The sequence below is a fragment of the Macaca fascicularis genome, chromosome 5 (genome assembly GCF_037993035.2).
Source record: "Macaca fascicularis isolate 582-1 chromosome 5, T2T-MFA8v1.1".
Lineage (NCBI taxonomy): Eukaryota > Metazoa > Chordata > Mammalia > Primates > Cercopithecidae > Macaca > Macaca fascicularis.
This window is the reverse complement of record NC_088379.1, coordinates 146,038,339-146,056,263: the sequence shown is the minus strand read 5'-3', so window position 1 is coordinate 146,056,263 and position 17,925 is coordinate 146,038,339. Positions and strand designations below refer to the sequence as shown.

The following is a 17,925-nucleotide window of genomic DNA, read 5'->3' as shown; positions in this document are numbered from 1 at the left end:
TTGAGATTTCAAGGAATTGGCTTATGTGATTGAAAGATCTGGCAAGCCTGAAGTCTGCAGGACAGGCCTATAAGCCAGAAACTCTTGGCAGGAGCTGATTATAGTCTTGAGCACAATTTCTTCTCAGAGGAACCTCAGAGTTGGTTAGTTGGTGGGTTGTTTGGTTGGTGGGTTGGTTTTGAGGCGGAGTCTTGCCCTGTCACCCAGGCAGGAGTGCAGTGGCGTGATCTTGGCTCACTGCAACCTCCACCTCCCAGGTTCGAGCAATTCTCCCACGTCAGCATCCCAAGTAGCTGTAATTACAGGCACACACCACCATGCCCAGCTAGTTTTTGCATTTTTGGTAGAAACAGGGTTTCACCATATTGGCCAGGCTGGTCTCAAACTCCTGAACCCGAGTGATTTGCCTGCCTTGGCCTCCCAAAGTGCTAGGATTACAGGCATGAGCCACTGCGCCCAGCCAAAACCTCAGCTGTGCTCTTAAGATAGTTCAGATGATTGCATGAGGCCCATCCAGATTATTGAGGATAATCCCCTTTATTTAAGGTCAACTGACTGTAGATATTAACCACATCTACAAAATGTCTTCATAGCAACATCTTGACTTGTGTCAATTGAATGACTGTACTACAGCCTCACCAAATTGACACATAAAAACTAAGCATCCAGGGGAGGTGTAAGAATGACCAGTGTATAGAAATAACTGAGGGTGTTTGAGAACAACGACCAGTGTCTGTGGATCAGAGACTCTGGGGAAGGCTTTTCCACTGTAGTAGATACTTCTCCATCCTACAGACAGGCCACTGAGACTTGGGGATGTTAATCATCTTATTTGAGTGCTAAAATGGCTAATGAATGGCCCTGCTGTCATTCTGACTCAGCCCATGTACAGAAAACAGCAGAGCCCTGCCTCCAGGGAATGATCAAAGGACCAGAGTGTTTGACTTTTTCCCAGGAGCAACACCAGTTGGTGAGCAAGTTCAGATTAGGAACTTGAGCATCAACTGTGTGCCAGGAACTGGGGATGCCGGAGATGCAACAGTGAATCAAGCAAACAAGGATTTTGCTCTCATAGAGAGCAAATCCTCCACTCTAATTGGAGGATATATTGGTCAGGAGTCTCCAGAGAATTAGAACCAGCAGGAAATATGTAGGAATAGAAATAAAGATACAGAGCATAGATCCTGAACATAGGGTGGTCAAAATTGCTTTTTGGAAGTGCGAGGAAAGGAATGGCTTTATGCAGCTTGGATGCCAGACACCCGCTTCTCCTTGCTCCCCTGGGCTCTTGAATGAGCCATTCACCCTTCTTCCATCTCCCCTTCCCCTCTATGTAAACCATGACCCACGTAGCCCTTCAGTTTCAGCTTTGTCATTTTGTTAGCGAGCCCTTCCCTGAACACCCCAACTAGGATGAATCTCCCAGTTATAAGCCCCTCCTCGCCAGACTCCCTTTTCGTCTAATGTAATACTTAACACTGTTGTCACTAAGTACTTTGTTCTATATTATTTTATTAACGTCTGCCTCTCCTGCTGTGCTTCCTGAGGGAAGGAGCCAAATCACCATTGTGCTGATTCTCTGTGTTAAGCACAGTTCTTAGTGTATACTACTTGTTGCATGAATGCACAGATAAAGGAGGGAATGGATGAGTGAATGAAATATACTGCTTCCAAGTAGTATGTATTAGTCTGTTCTCACACTGCTCTAAAGAAATACCTAAGACTGGGTAATTTATAAAGAAAATAGAGTTAGGCCAGTCGCAGTGGCTCATGCCTGTAATTCCAGCACTTTGAGAGGCTGAAGTGGGCAGATCACTTGAGGTCAGGAGTTCAGGATCAGCCTGGCCAACATGGCAAAACCCCATCTCTACTGAAAATACAAAAACTAGCTAGGCGTGGTGGCAGGCACCTGTAATCCCGGCTGCTTGGGAGGCTGAGGTACAAGAATCACTTGAACCTGGGAGGTAGAGGTTGAAGTGAGCTGAGATCACACCACTGCACTCCAGCCTGACCGGCAGAGCAAAACTCCAAAAAAAAAAAAAAAAAACGGTTTAAGTGGCTCATGTTTCCATAGTCTATAGGAAGCATGATGCTGGCATCTGCTGGGCTTCTGGGGAGGCCTCAATCATGGCGGAAGGCAAAGAGGGAGCCAGCACTTCACAAGGCTGGAGCAGAAGGAAGCGGGGTGGGGAGGTGCCACACACTTTTAAACAACCAGATCTCTTGAGAAATCACGATCACAAGAACAGCACCAAGGGGGAAATCTGCCCCCATGATCCAATCACCTCCCACCAGGCCCCACCTCCAACATTGGAGATTACAATTCGACATGGTATTTGGGCAGGGACACAGACCCAAACCATATCATGGTAAATCTGCAGGGCATCTTAAACAATAATCTGGAAACATAATAACACATCCTTGTTGCTACAGTCCTTTCTTCTAATCCCCAGTCTGATCATATCCTGTATGCAGCCAATCTCATCTTTGGCATTTGAGTTCTTCTAATTTCAGTTTAAAAGGTAGAACTTCCCTGAACTCTTTTCTAATTTGGAGGTACTTTTTAAGCATTTGAGCCCAACACAAAGCAAATGAGGTTTTCAGAACTGTTAGAACAAAAGGAGGTGCAAGTGAGAGAACAGAGCAGAAATATTCAAGAACAGTGCTCCATGGCAGAGGGGTGACAGGCAGGGGGTACAGAAAGGGAGTCAGGCATGCATGGAATGTCCTAAGGAAGTCCTCATGCTTAAAACAGATAGTTCTTTCTCTTCTTACCCCAGGCAGGAAATTCTGACTACTTCTGCCTGTGGTCTGGAGTCTTGGGAGTTAGAAGCAAAGCTTCTGACTCAAGGAGTTCCTGACATCTCTGAGTAGACCCTTTCAAGCCAAGTTCAGAGAAAGTTCAGTTAGGAAGCCCTCCTATAGCCACCAAATGCCCCCTTCTGCCACAAAGACAAAAGCTAGTAACGACTGGCACATGGGAATGACCATGTAGTTGAGTGAATGAACTGCGCAGATATGACGGCTACCCACGTGAAACCCCAGAGCCTTTTACTCTGGCTTTTGATTTGACAGTCAGAAGCCAAAACAACTTAAAATGGCATTGGTGTTACTGAATGCTTCCAGGAGCTCTTTTGCCCTTTTGTGTTAGATCCCAAATATTAATGGAAATCAGCCTTTACGTTGCAGTTGTCTACTGACTGTGGGAAAAGAAATTCTGCATATTTTTTTAAAGTAGCATCAGTCAAGTCATCCTACAAGGTGTGTACAAGTTTCCCCACTTGCATTTTTTTCATTAGAGCTTCTTCCTATTGAGAAAGAGAAAAATCTCTGTTTCTGCGTTCTGTACATTTTCTGAAACTTGGAAGCCTCCATTGCAAATTATATAGGACAGTCTTGGGATCCAGACAGACTTTGACTATATCAACACAGGGTATAACAGGAAACACTTTGGTCCACAAGTTAGGGATGGATGTTTGAGTCTTGACTCTGCCACTGAGCAATTGCGTGGCCTTGGACGAGTCCCTGGGCCATGGTGGACTAGGTAGTCTCTGCAGTTATCGCCGCTCTAAGATGTATGGTTCTCATTGCAGGCATCTTTTCCACAAGTCCTGTGTTGACCCCTGGCTTCTAGATCATCGCACCTGTCCCATGTGCAAGATGAACATTCTTAAAGCCCTAGGGATCCCGGTAAGCACAGCACAGCCTACAGCATCATAATGTCTGTCTTTCTGCGTTGCCCCCAAAGCAGGGAGAAAACACTATACTTGGATGTTCTGTGTCCCCTCAGTCACACATAGCAGTCACATCATCTTACAAGGCTCCAGGAGAACTCCTATGTCTGAAAGCATTTCTCCCCTCACTTTTTCTCTGAGGACATCCCAACCTTTCACCATGTCCATTGTATTTGTCTGTGAGTCAAGGTATCACTTGTGCAGCTCACTGGCTTCTCTTCTGGGCTGCAGCACGGAGGGCAGGTGGGATGGGAGCAGACACACCCCGGACCAGTTTCACACTGAGCACCTCTTGCATCATCATCACCCCTGTTCGGCCATCAGGGAGATCCGTAAGCCATGCTTTGCCCCACAATCACCTGGGTTTCAGAGGGAGCGAGCACCTCCCAGCAATGCGAGGGGAGGACAGAGGCTGAGTCAGGCTCAGAGCCTCAGCTCAACTCAGATCTCTGTGGAGACTTTGAGTGAACAGGAAACCAGAGCCAGAGCTACTTAATGCGAGTATTTAGTTCTTAATTTAACGGGTTCCCCCAGTTAGCTCCCCCAGAGACTAAACGTTTTCTAAAGTTTAGTCTCTCCCCTGTACAAAGAGAATCAGCCAGCTGGCTGGATGCTCCAGGGAGACTCTCCCAGGACTGTATCAGGTGAAGCCTGCAAACTGGTGGGTGGTGAGACACCAGCTGCTATATGTTCTCCCCTCTCAGCGATGAGGGCAGGAAGCAAGGCAGGCCACCAAATCCAAGGACTACACTGAGAGATGCGAGAAACCATGCGGTGCTGTGTAGAAGTCAGACAAACGAAATGCCGATACCAGCTCCCCCTCAGCCCCTCCACTTTGCTGCCACCTGCCTATCGTCACTCCTCACTGCTAATGGCAGAGAATAAAGAGAATGTTAATAGTCTCAAGATGTCACTGAAGAAGGATCAGATCCCATATCAAAGGTTTACTTTAATGCCAAAGGACTCATTATCTTAGGAATATCAGAGTAGCTCTGCTGGAGAGGGACACCTGAAGCATTATGAGGACATGCATTGGCTGAACTTTCTACCCTGTGCCAGCTGCCTCCATGCCTGCTGTATGACTTCCATGGTTGATACTCTGAACACAAATCAACTTGTATGACTGTACCTTTAAGCTAGATTTTAAAGATAATGCATTAAATTTTCAGACCAGTTATAAATGCATAATGCATTCATGATGAAAATCAATTACAGGGAATACGAAACATCAGTAAAAACCCAACAGCTCTGCCAGATACTGGTGACTTAGAAAGCTGAGCTCAGTTTTTGTACTCTTCACATTTCTGTCTGTAACTGAGTCTTTCAAGGGAGGGGGAAATGTGTGTATGTGTGTCTATGGTCTCCAATATCTTTAGAATCCTCACAGTTCTCACAATGAAACAGAGACAGTTGCCTCCTTTGATGTGTTCCTATTGTTCAGGGTATTTTTAGAAATCTTAAGTGCCAATCCCACTGCTCTCTGGTAAGGACAATGGAACCTAACAAGCATCCATCGTTCAATTTTGTACTGAAGAGTATTTGACTCCAGACTTTTTCAGTGGTGGTATAACTTCTGCAGAAGCTACTTGTAAATAAGTTGCAAATATCGCTGTTAATTATTTTAGAAGAATTATTGGATGGCCTTTTCTCTTATTTCCAAGATTAATAACATTTTAACTTTTTGCATTTGGGCATTCTGGCCATGGTTTGATGCCTACCAAGTTTGGATAGGATTTTACTTAGCACAATGAACTGTCAGAAAAATAAACATCAATAGCATCTTTTGGATTTGGTAAAGATTTTAAAGTCCAGCTGAACAATTATACACATCCAAGCCTGCCCCCACAAAACAGAACATCCTCCCTGAAGAATAAGGCACTTTTGTGCTACTTCTCACAAAGCACAAAGGCATCCATGGATACCTTCTGTGCCTCCCAACCTTTTTCTGTTTTTCTCCTAGGGAATGACAAAGTCAGGATCTAGGAGGAATTTTGAATTTTGTTCCCCTTCATCCTTCTACCATTGGGTAGCACTATGTCTTATTTATATCAACAAGATGACTTCCATTTCACTGGACAAGTTCACAGTCTTCTCAATTAGAAAAGACTTCCTATATCAAACTGAAACCCTTTTTATGCAGCTTAAACAAACTGTCTATAATTTTCCTGTGTTCCATGTGTTCCATTTCTTCTTCTTCAAAGAAAATTGAAAAGAGCTTGTCACTCTCTGATAACTGATGTCTGTTGATGCTTCATCTCTGCATTCCTTACATATGCTAAGTGCTCAATAAATGTCTATGGAGTTACAGCCCTTCAGAGCCTTGAAGGCTGCCAGTTACACAATCGTATTTATGAATTTCATCCTGATTCTCCTTTGAATAGTGTCAACTCACAAACAACTTGGTTGTAATCCTGATATAGCATATTCAAATACAGGTGGCATATTATTTTTGGTTTTTGTTTTTGTTTTTGTTGTTTTAACAGAGTGTCCTTGTATCTACCCATGGTATAAGACAAATAAATTGAAAGTCAGAAACTGAGGATGTTATTTTGTAAGTGATTTATCTACAATGAAAATGAGAGCACAGTTCACTGATCACGCAATTCCTATAACAATAGGTATCATTTTCTATTATATTTTGCCAAGGGAAATATAATACTGAATGCAAAGAGTGGGGAGTCCTTTATTATCAGAAGCATTTTGATCTACATTACGGTGCTTCTCCCTCCATTCTATCCAGTCAGGTCTAGGTCTGTCTTGGTAGAATGACAGAATACAGTTTCAGCGAATCCTCCTCTAAGGTACCATATAACCTGGGACTTTCATATGCCAGCAACCACCTTCTATCACTATTATCCTGGTAGGAATAGGCTGATGATTTTTATTGAATGCAAAATCCTGTATAACTGGTGTATTCACAAGATTCTATTTAGCAGTTGCTTTATTAGAGGGGTTTCCCATGCTAACTTGAATTTAAATACCTGTGCAGTTTTCACTTGCAGATAGCATTTGACATCTTGTTTTAAATTTTATGATTGTGACTTCTCTTAAAGGTATGTAGATTTGGTTTCTTTTTAAAGTATTATTCCATTTGATGAACCATGTAGAGTGGATATAATCTGTGAGGTTCTGTAAAGTTGGTCTATTAAATATTATATCTAAGCCAAATTATTTGTGCTTGCTACTATTGACAGTTTCACTGTGCTACTTAGCTCTTTTGCCCTCTACCCACTCTGTTAAAGATAGCACGATTCCTAGTATCCCACAAAATGAAGAACAAAAAAAAAAAAAACTGCACCAAAATTAAGAAAATATACAAAGAACAATACCATACCAACAGCTAGATCAACATTTTGAAAAATATGTCCATTATTACTGCATATGATTGCATTTAAGTATTTATGGCCAAAAAACAACCTGCACAGTACCCTCTCTGTGAAATCTTTTCCTCCTGAAAACCACCCCCCCATAGTTGGTTTTGTTTAATAAACACCTGTGTATAGCATATCTTTGAATAGAATTTTACAGTTTTTCAAGTATTTTCTCAAATCCTCCCTTAATTGATTTAGGGCAGATATTAACATGCCCAAGTTTCCAGGGCAGAAATCTGAGATTCAGATCAAATTTCCAAGTCAACATTTACTGAGCAGGACCTAGTCATTGTCAGTGGCACTATGTAGGGGCTTGGAGTCCAAAGTCAGTAGAGTGTGGTTGCTTCACTTTACAATGTCTGGGGACTAGCAGAGTGAGATCAGCACATTAACTAATAGCCATACAGCATGGGAGAAGTACCTTATAAAGTGCTTCCAGGATCAAAGATGCCTTCCTGGGAGGGAACATGCCTTAGAAAAGGGGACAGTGGACCTGAGAATTAAAGGGTGATTAGGAATTCACCAGGACCCAACTTGAGACCTTGGGATAGGAAAAAGAGGGTGATTGGATCAAATGTCATCCTGATCACAGGGACAATATAAGCTACAGTGTTGAGAGGAGGGAATGTATGGTGTGCTCCATGTCTCCAGAGGGTGAAGGTAAGGCCAGAAAAGTAGGCTGGGGCCAGACTCTAGAGCATCTGCCTCTGTCCTGCCAGGGAGCATGTAATTCCTTCCTTGGGAGAAGAGAAGAAACACACCTGTGGTGGTTTTGTTTTTTGTTTGTTTGTTTTGTTTTGTTTTTTTGAGACAGAGTCTCGCTCTGTCACCAGGCTGGAGTGCAGTGGGGCGATCTCGGCTCACTGCAACCTCCACCTCGCAGGTTCAAGCGATTCCCCTGCCTCAGCCTCCTGAGTAGCTGGGACCACAGGTGCGCGCCACCACACCCGGCTAATTTTTTATATTTTAGCAGAGACAGGGTTTCACCATGTTGGTCAGGATGGTCTCCATCTCCTGACCTCGTGATCTGCCCACCTCAGCCTCCCAAAGTGCTGGGATTACAGGCATGAGCCACCGTGCCCAGCCCATGGTGTTTTTGGTTTGGTTTGGTTTGGTTTGGTTTGGTTTGGTTTGGTTTGGTTTGGTTTGGTTTTTAAAGAATGCTCTGATGAGAGAGTGCAGACTGAAATAAACTGGAGAAGAGATGTAAGTAGATAGGGAAACTGGTAATGGCGAGAGAATGTTCATAAACCCACTTGCTCATGTCCGATGTCAATCAGTAAATTTAGTAAATTCAGTGAATTGGTTATTCTATGAATCAACTTTTGACAAATTGAGTTTCAGTGAATTGGCTCCCTTCCAATATAGCTAGAGAGGGCAAAAAGAAGAAAGAATACAGGAAAGAAATGAATGAGCTGAATTTGATGGGTTTTTGGAATGGTAGAGCTCTCCAGCTGACTGTTAGGACACAGGTGTGGAGCTCAGGAGACTGGCATTACACAGCTAAGAGCAGAACACCAGGACAAGAGCCCAGCACTTTGCATTTCTAGCTTTGTGTTCCCTAGGAGTTGTAGGTTTTCTGTTCTGGTGAACTTGAAAAACAACAGTCATTATGATGTTAATTCAATCATTGTCAACCAGGGTTCTCCTCCCCTAATCCTGACCATCATGTTCTGCCTACTTTGGGAGTGTAAAACCATGTAATTATTATCCTTCAAGACAAAGCCGAAGTTCAGACCAGAGCAAAAGAAATCAACAGCTATTCTTAATACTGCTTAAGACAATATTCCTCCACCACCACCTTTTAAACATAATTTTGAGTTTGTGTAGAGACAGAACAACTGAAAGTCGTTTGAAAAGCTGTTTGTGGAAGAGATAGAAATATATTCATTTTTACTTCAAACCAGCAGAACTGAGACAAAAGAGTAAAACTTGCAAAGCGTAAGATTTTGCCCAATAATAAGAGAGTCCAACAATGCTCTGGCCAACACAGAGTGCCTTGCAAAGCGGAGAGCTCCCATTGCTATGTTCTTCAAGGGAAGCTGTCAATGATATTGAAGAGGAAAGTGTCCTGTAACCAATGGGCCATTGAACAAGGGGGTCTCACCCTAGTCTTATGATTCTAAGAATTTAATTTAGAGGATTTGACAAATGTATGATCAATACCATATTAAGGACATAGGAATATTTTTCTATAGCTGGCTTTAGGCTTATGTTTTTCTTAAATGTAGCCTTACCCTGTGCTTTGTGTGTGTTTGAGGGTATGTATGAATCTTTAATGAACAAACCATAATGATTCAGATTCTATCCTCCCTCCCACTCTCATCTCATTAGTATATTTGTAAACAACACATGAGTTTTAAGGGATAATGATCAGGCTACCAGCTACATTCTAGGTGTGGAGTAAATAATACTATATGGAAGGAAGTGCCTTCATTGTAAATTTCACATACTCCCCCTAAGTGATTATTTAAATGTAGAGATTTTGCTTATCTTGAATTAAAACTTTAATTTTTAACCTAAAAATTAAAAAGGAATCTTTTCAGTCTAAAATGAACCTTTAGAAAGGAAATTTTGGAAGATCTTTTTATGTTAATCTTATAGAAGCTATATGTAGAATGTTTTTAAATAAAGTGACTCAAGACGTAAACAATAAAGAACTTAATTTTTTCATGGAGACAAAATCTTTAGGCTATAGCCATTTAATCTCTAAGTGGATGGTATGTACTGAGAACAGATCCTTTTCTACCCCATCAGCCCAATGCCGACTGCATGGACGACTTGCCCACTGACTTCGAGGGCTCTCTGGGAGGTCCACCCACCAACCAGATCACAGGCGCAAGCGACACAACAGTGAATGAAAGCTCAGTCACTTTGGACCCTGCTGTCCGGACTGTGGGAGCCTTGCAGGTGGTCCAGGATACAGACCCCACCCCCCAGGAGGGAGAAGTCATCTTTACTACTAACAGTGAGTTCTGCCATACTTAAAGTGACATAGCCGGAAGGGCTGTTGCCTTGTAGGAATTGGATAAAAATACCTTTCCTCAAGAAGAAAAAAATATTGAATGAGTGCATCATTGCTAGGTTCATCTGTTATAACTGCCAGTTGTTAGAAGAACTGCCCTTCCTAGAGCCAGCAGGGCAGACAGCCCATGTGGTTGTGTGTGCCCATGCTCCAGCCTGCCCACACACTTGACACCAGGGCTCACACATCACAGCACTGCACACTCTCCATGTCCACTTCCCATGGTGCCTGAGGCACATAGGGTCATGGATCTGGAGCCTCTCAGACTGGAGGGCAGGTGAGGGGAGCAACTGCAAGGGGTGCTCAGCAGGACTGGGATAGGGCACAACCACACCCACTCACGTGCTCATGCTTGCATGTGTGTACACACATGCATTGGAGTCCCCTGAGCGTGCATGCGACTGTATGAACTAGTCTGGACCACACGCAGGAGACTGCTTTCCTTGTTGCCGTAGGACGTGGATGTGAATAGCATCCCTTTAGATGGCCATATTTGCAAGAGACACTAAACCCCTGTGCACAGTGGCCCCGCATACTAAAATACCTTCTGGGTATTTTCCCCCATCTCCTACAGAGACAGTCACTAAATGCTGTTCTGTTTGATGGTAGTTTCCATAAAAATATTAAGTTATGTATATTAGCATCAAGATTGAGGTAAACATCTAAAGGACCTACTATTCAGTCTAATATAAGAGATAAAAGCTTCAGGAGTTCTAAGAAAATCAGATGCAAATTAGCTCAGGTTTAAGGTTAAAAGAGTGAGTGGATATTGCAATTTTTAAACAAAGTGTATTTCTTTCTCTTGATAGAAGTAACCTATTCACTGTAGAAATTTGGAAATGTAGAAAAGCAGATTGAAGCATTTGGGGATATTTTCTTTGAAGTTGGTCTTTTTTTAACATATTTGGGATTTTATAAAATTTATGAAAGCATGCTAAAATGTAAAGATATGTATTTTTCTGATGAAAAAACTTCATTGTTGAAAAATTGAAAGAAAAAGGAAAGACTAAAAAAGAATGAAAAAAATCACTGAGGGCTCTACTACTTGGAAACAATCACTCTTAACCTTTTGATTTATTTCCTGATCATCTTTTATTATATAGCTGAGATGATCCCATGGGATTTGAACATTGAATATTGTAACCATACCATTTTTACAGGACCTTGACAGAAGGTGACTTGAAGAGGAGTTTGGTGAGAAATATCTGCACATGCAAGGTTTACTAGTTTTTGATAAATAGGACCTTTACCTTGAGAAACTTGACTTTTACAGATATAAAGATCTCAGTATTGAAATGTTGACCGTTAGGCATTTAAAAGCCGTTAAAGATGGATTTTGATCCCTTTGTTTTGAAGGTTTAGACAGGTGCAGCCCAATATTAATATAATGCAAGTCATGCATGTAATTTAAATTTTTATATGGCCACACTAAAACATTAAAAAATAAATGAAGTTCATTTTAATAATATTTTTTTACTTAACCCTGTATATCCAAAATATTTTACATTTTTTTGGTACTCAGCCTTCAGAATCTGGTGTGTATTTTATTTACACTTATAGCACATTTCAGAATGTTTTTAAATAAAGTGGCTCAAGAAGTAAACAGTAAAGAAATTAATTTTGTATTAAGACAAAATATTGTCTCCAATATTAAAACTATTGAGACAATATTTAAAACTATTAAGACAATATAAACTTATATTTATCTTCAAAATTAAAACTATTGAGACACTATAAAACTAATTTATCTAGCTACATTTGAAATGCTTAGTAATCACATACAGCTAGTTGCTACCATATTGGAGTGCATAGATCTAGAATCCTAGTACTTTAAATGACAGAGAACGTTAAAGGTCATTTGATTCTTACCAAAATATACTACTAATTTTTGTCATGAGAAAATTATGCCCCAGAGGACTAAATGTCTGACTCAGGTCAAATAGTAAGTCCTCTTTTTGGTGTACCAAGTGGTCTCAAAATGTTTCCATTTATTGGACATCTTTGGTTACCATCACACAGATGGCCATAAGTGATCTTAGTGAAATATATTGGAAGGTCTGATAAAATTTTGCCAGCAGTTGAAAAACATGTAAGGTATGAGCATGCTTTTGAGAACAAAAATTTTTTAAAGGATCATTATCCTTGCAAAAGAATGACCATTTGATTTTCAAGAGAAGATATGTCATCTATCAGATTCCTTATTTTGAAGAGTGGCTACATACTTCATACATTTTAGCAAAGCCAAGATGACAAATAAAAAAGCATTTTAATTTAATGTGGGTTAAATTACATCCAAAATAAAAAATATGTAAATATATTGTGGGTTAAAATACTTCAAAAAATAGGAAAGTATGATCTATATCCATGTAATTTGTAATCCCTAAACTGTTTTTGCATAAAATAGACTCAGAGTGTTTAGTTCATAGCGACCATTCTGTAGATGTTTATTGAATGACTTGAGGTAAACGTGTTCAATCTAAGCTTGAAATAGAGACCTTCTGTTCATAACAGAAGAAAAGAATGCCAGGCAATTTCGAAGGAAACTACTGGTAAAGATGGCATAAAGAAATAAGAGTGGTATGACAATACCTACAGTCAGAAGACTGATGGCATATATAAATATGGCTATCGGTTTCTTAGTATAGAAACTAAATTTTCTCACGAAATATTTTCCCTAAACCATATATTTCTGGTTAGTTTTATTTATTAGGATTTCTCAGAATTTTACAAATATGAACACTCTGGTTATTTGTTAATGGTTATACCATTAACTAAGTGGCTGTAATTCCTTAGGAGGAAAAACCTCTGCTCTGTACAGATTTTTTTAATTGCCCAGTGACTTACTCAAATAAAGATTTAATGAATAAATGAACAAACACAAATGCATAACTAAATGAATCAAAAGATTCAAGTTTTCATCAACAGTATTGTACTCAACTCTAATGCTATTCAAAAATCATGAGGTGATAGACATAAGTGTTGTCGGATATACAATATTGCTATAAATTGCAAATAAATAACCCAGTGGAGGTTGGACATGACTTTTCTTCAAATTATTCTTTCCCCTCCTCACATCTCCGCAGACCCAGGAAATTACTAGAAAGGAAGAAATAGCAGTAGCTAACAAATACGTTGTACCTATTACGTACCAGGCACCCTTTTAAGCCTTTTTCATATATTAGCTCACCACAACCCTATGAGGTAAATAGTATTTTTATCTTCATCTTACTGATGCAGAAATGGAGGCATAGAGAGATTAATGTCACTGACCCAAGGTCATAAGTGACAGGTGGGGCTGGAACTCACTGGGCCACTGGCCCCAGAGCCCAGGCTTAGCGACGCTATGCTCAGAGACAGAACGGGCGGGGAAATTAACACAGTTACCTAGTCACTTCCCATTTAGTTTATTTGTTCAGTTCTTCTGTTTTTCTAAATCTCTTAAAAGATCAAAAATTTGTTTACTTCCTACTTATACTCTCATTCCAACCTCTATTCATTCTTTCCTGGCCCATGTGCAGTAGATCAAATGCATGTCAAAGTCATTTCAGCACTCATGGAGCAAAGATGTAGAACAGATTGCCTTCAGACTGAAAGTAGAAAAATCTAGCATTAAAGGATCATCTTCAGCTCCCAGGGAGAAAAAAAAATGAAAAACATTTGCAGAGCCAAGAAAATTCAAACTTGTTGCAAGTCTGACACTGGAAGAAAGATGTTTTTAAGTACATATTTTTAATGTTTCTGACATTTCCCCTTTTAAAACCTCACACGGCAGTCCTAGAACAGCGTTTCTCCTCCATCTTCATGTGAGTGGTCATTTGTATGAACGCCCACACGTCACTCACCAGTCTTTATCTGTAGGCCTGATCATGCCAAAAACACACTTTGCCTTTAACTTCTCAAGCTCAGGCTGCAGATTGTTGGATTTGCTTCCACAGGGGAAAACAGTTCCTTAGAACCAAAGGAAAACACAGTGAAACAGACAGCCCTGTATGTTTGGAGACTCAAGAGAGAAGCTAGAGAAAGACACAGAAAAGATGACTTTATTACACCTTCTTAAAAACGTTGAGTGCCACTCCACATCTTGGGGGGGTCTGAAACCTTCCTGTGATTTTTCAAGGAGGTTGTTGACATTGCCATTCATTTCTTTATTCCCCTTACTGAGTCACTACGCAAGTCCTCTAGCACTGCCTGCAGATCGTTACCCACTTGGCCCTTCTTCCATCTCAGACTAGAGGGAACCAACTGTTGGCCCATGGAGGGTGGGAATGGCAGAATCAAGATGTGGCACATCTGCCCATACATTCTGAAAAGCACTTGGCATGATGTGTCTGGCCAGGAGACCTGATCTTCAAACTTTCAGAAAGAAGCAGTACACATGAATTAATGTAAAGGCTAAAACTTGGCCAGTTGAAATGAAAAATGGTATGGATTTCCTCTGGGAAATTTTCCTTTGCTAACTTCCCATCAACTCTGATCCTTGGGGAAAGAGGAGTGTATCTAACGTGTTGAACAGACAGTCATCCCTTGATACCCACAAGGAATTCATTCCATGATACCCCCTTTCCCCCAAAGATACCAAAATCTGAGGATGTTCAAGTTCCTTATATAAAATGGTATAATATTTGCATATCCTCCATACTTTTAAATCACCTCTTGATACTTATAATACCTAATATTATAGTTGTTCTAGCATATTGACTTTTATTTGTATTTTTTTGTTGTATTATTTTTATTGTTCATTTTCCTTGAATATTTTTGAGCCATGGTGGGTGGTAGACCCAAGGCTCAGGCAGATGTGGGGGACCATTCAAAATGCATCTTTATTTTTGCTACATTGACACTTAAAATGTATTCAGTGGTTGTCAGAGTTCCTTGCCCCTGGATGAAAATTCTAGCAGGCCCAAGATTTTTCTGCTACTCTTGGGTAACTGATAGTTCTAAGAGTACCTTTAAATTCTAAGAGTCCCTGTAAGTTGCAAACACAGACCCCAAAAAAAATTTTTTTTTCTGCTGGGCACTGTCCCTTGTATTTCCTACAACTTGGGACAGATGGGTCTCTCTTGCTTACTCATGAGCATCCTGCGCACCCAGGAGTCCATTTTCAGCCTCTGTCTCCTAATGTCTCCTCACCTCTCCAGGAGCTCCTTTTGGGTAGGGCCCACATTAACCCCATTCACCTCTAGGACACTGATACATCACCTGCCCTGACAGTCCTCTTCGAGGACAGCAGCAGTCTCCAGCCTTTGACCCCACGAAGGTCTTGGGCCTCCTCTCAAGGTTGCAGGCAGGAAGGAGACTGAGTTCACGAAAGTTTGAGACATTTTTGCTGAGTCCAACCTACAGGTAACATATTTCAAAATCTTGTTGAGGATTCCCTTGCAGCAATCCCTCACAGGCCTGGGATTGGAACATGCCCCTTCTCCACCCCTTTCACTAGAGGAGCAGGATTCAGCATGACATCGCTCTGTCCATTGACAATTTCTTTACCAATTACCCCATCTTCTTTTCCTCCTTTTCCATTTTTATTGCCTCAAAACGGGTGATGGGGTCAAGAATTACCGAACAGGTTCCCCTTTATACATTTCATTGCACATCTGGCAATGGGGCACAGAGCAGAGTGATGGGTAGGGGAGGGAGAGTCTGTCTCCTGCTTCTTTGTTATTCACGTCACTTCAGTAGAAACTGAGGCAGAAAGAGTCTCATGAAAGTGCAAGAGAATTAACTCCTAAACGTCTTGATGGTTTTCAACTAAGGAGCACATTCTTAGCCACTATCTCTACTAAACTACAGGCCCTAAAATGGGTTAGCCTTTTTGGGGAAAAAAAAAAATACATATATATGTATATATATTCGCATACATATATATATATGTGAATACTTTTCAAAATGCACTTACAAGACAAAATTGTTAAAGCACAGCTGAAGCTACAGCACAGAGAAAAGTGGTTTTCATGCCAGCTCTGACACCTACCACTGCAAAACACCCAGGAGCTTTCCAGGGACACATACTCCAACTCATTATGGGAAAAACTTCCAAAGAGTTCATTCAGAGGTTTGTGTTTAGTCTGCAAGGATTTGCTTTCTCTAATTTGGGGAACTCAATATAAACTTCTCTATGGGATTCATTGCTCCCAAAGATGCATTCTCTTAAAATAAGGCCAGAAATGACATTTATTCTTTATATTTTTTTAAGTTCCAAGTTTATTGAGGGACCAATTGATGAAGTATTTAGAACATCTCTATTCAAAACTTGTAAATGCCTGTAGACCTGCTCTGACCACAGCCCAAACAGCAAAACAAGAGAAAGAATGTGCATTCAGGACTTTTTCAGGGAACCTCTGTAAATCAAGACAACTGAGACAAAAAGGGAGGGTTGGCATAAATTTCACATTTCTGTTTCACATGTGCAGCTGCACGTTGCTGCATTTGCACAACAGCAATGTCCAGGTTTTATGTGACTACAGAATATACTGGTGCCCTCAGAAATAAACACATTTAAATCAACCATTCCAGTATTGATGAGGGAGTTGCAAGAGTGAGTAGCCATGTCCGCTTTTTTGATTTGCATTAAAGCCTGAAATGGCTAAGTCTCTGTTCTTGACTATGGATAAATATGCCAGCTGGAACCAACCAGGAGAATGATCTCCCTTGGTGCCTATAAGATTCACATTAGCCCTGGAAAGATGATTGCTTTGATTTGTGAGGACATTCCATTGTGGCAGGCAAGAGAATTAGCCAGCCATTTAAGATTTTAGGCCCCACTGTCATCTCCCCTTCAGGAAATAGTTAAGCCACAGTGACTACTTCTATATAAAACAAAGCATTTGCAGATTGTAACACTACTCCAGACAGTCATTTCCATGACTCTTAACGTGCCAGGTCCCTGGAGCAACATCACCCCCTTACTTCTGAGCCCTCTAGCTCACCAGCTCCATGGCAGCTTCACGAGAGACACAGCTGTTCCAAAAAGCAAAGATCTCTGCAATAAACAAATGCCTCCATCGTCAAGCTTTGCAGATGGCAACTCTCCAATCCATGATCCACAGGGTTTTGCACGATAACATTTCTCCTCCATTGAAAACACTTGCCAATCCAAGAAAGCCCACTGAAGGAGAGACTGCCAGGCCTTTCTTGTTTTGTGTGCCTGCTACTTCGGACAGGGAGGGTTGAGGATCTGCAGATTCACAAACAGCCTGTAAGAGAATCAATCAATTTAGACCGTAGATATATTGCTACTTGGAGCATTCAACCTGAGTATGACACAACCACTCACCCAGAAGAAACTTGTCTTCCTGAACTGAAGTAACTCAGCCAACAGATTAAATCCATTCATTCATTGCTAGGAGATTGTCTCATATGCCCTGAGTTACTCATTGATAGCACCATCTCCAATGGATTAATTCCTCACAATGGTGTCTTGCTTTTGACATGGCTCAGCAGCTGTTACCAGCATGAGCCGGGCAAAGGGCTTGGGGGACAGACCTGCAGTTTACCGGACAGTGACACACTGTGCATGGATCTCGGCAGTGAGGCAGCAGCTGATGGCAGGAAACACAACTGACAGGTCAGCACTTTTTCAGTGTCTGAAGAGGGTCTCGTGTAAATAAGATAACATTTCTGTTTGCATTTCGATTCTAAAGCAAATCATGGGGAAGTGCCATCATTCAGAGATTAAGAAAGCAGGAGCAGCTGAAAATGCCTCTTGGCTCACATAAGAACTGGCTTTGAAAATTCAGAGTCTGAGGGTTCTGTAAGTCAAAATATTTCCGAAGTGAAATTCAGTGGTTCAGAAGAA

The 17,925-nt window shown here is 41.2% G+C and overlaps 1 protein-coding gene across 6 annotated transcripts in view; it reads left to right on the top strand.

The window, feature by feature from the left end:
- Window positions 1-17,925, top strand: part of RNF150 (ring finger protein 150) — a 281,379-nt gene that overhangs the window by 218,246 nt on the left and 45,208 nt on the right. For 2 of the 6 annotated variants that reach the window (XM_005555970.5, XM_045392903.3), the window contains exons 5-6: window positions 3,594-3,690; window positions 9,863-10,073. In XM_005555970.5, coding sequence (XP_005556027.1) covers window positions 3,594-3,690; window positions 9,863-10,073 — 308 coding nt within the window. Of the gene's footprint in view, window positions 1-3,593; window positions 3,691-9,862; window positions 10,074-11,290; window positions 12,652-17,925 lie in introns of those variants that run through there. The other 4 variants (XR_012435131.1, XR_012435132.1, XM_065545521.2 and 1 more) reach the window with 3 other exon arrangements.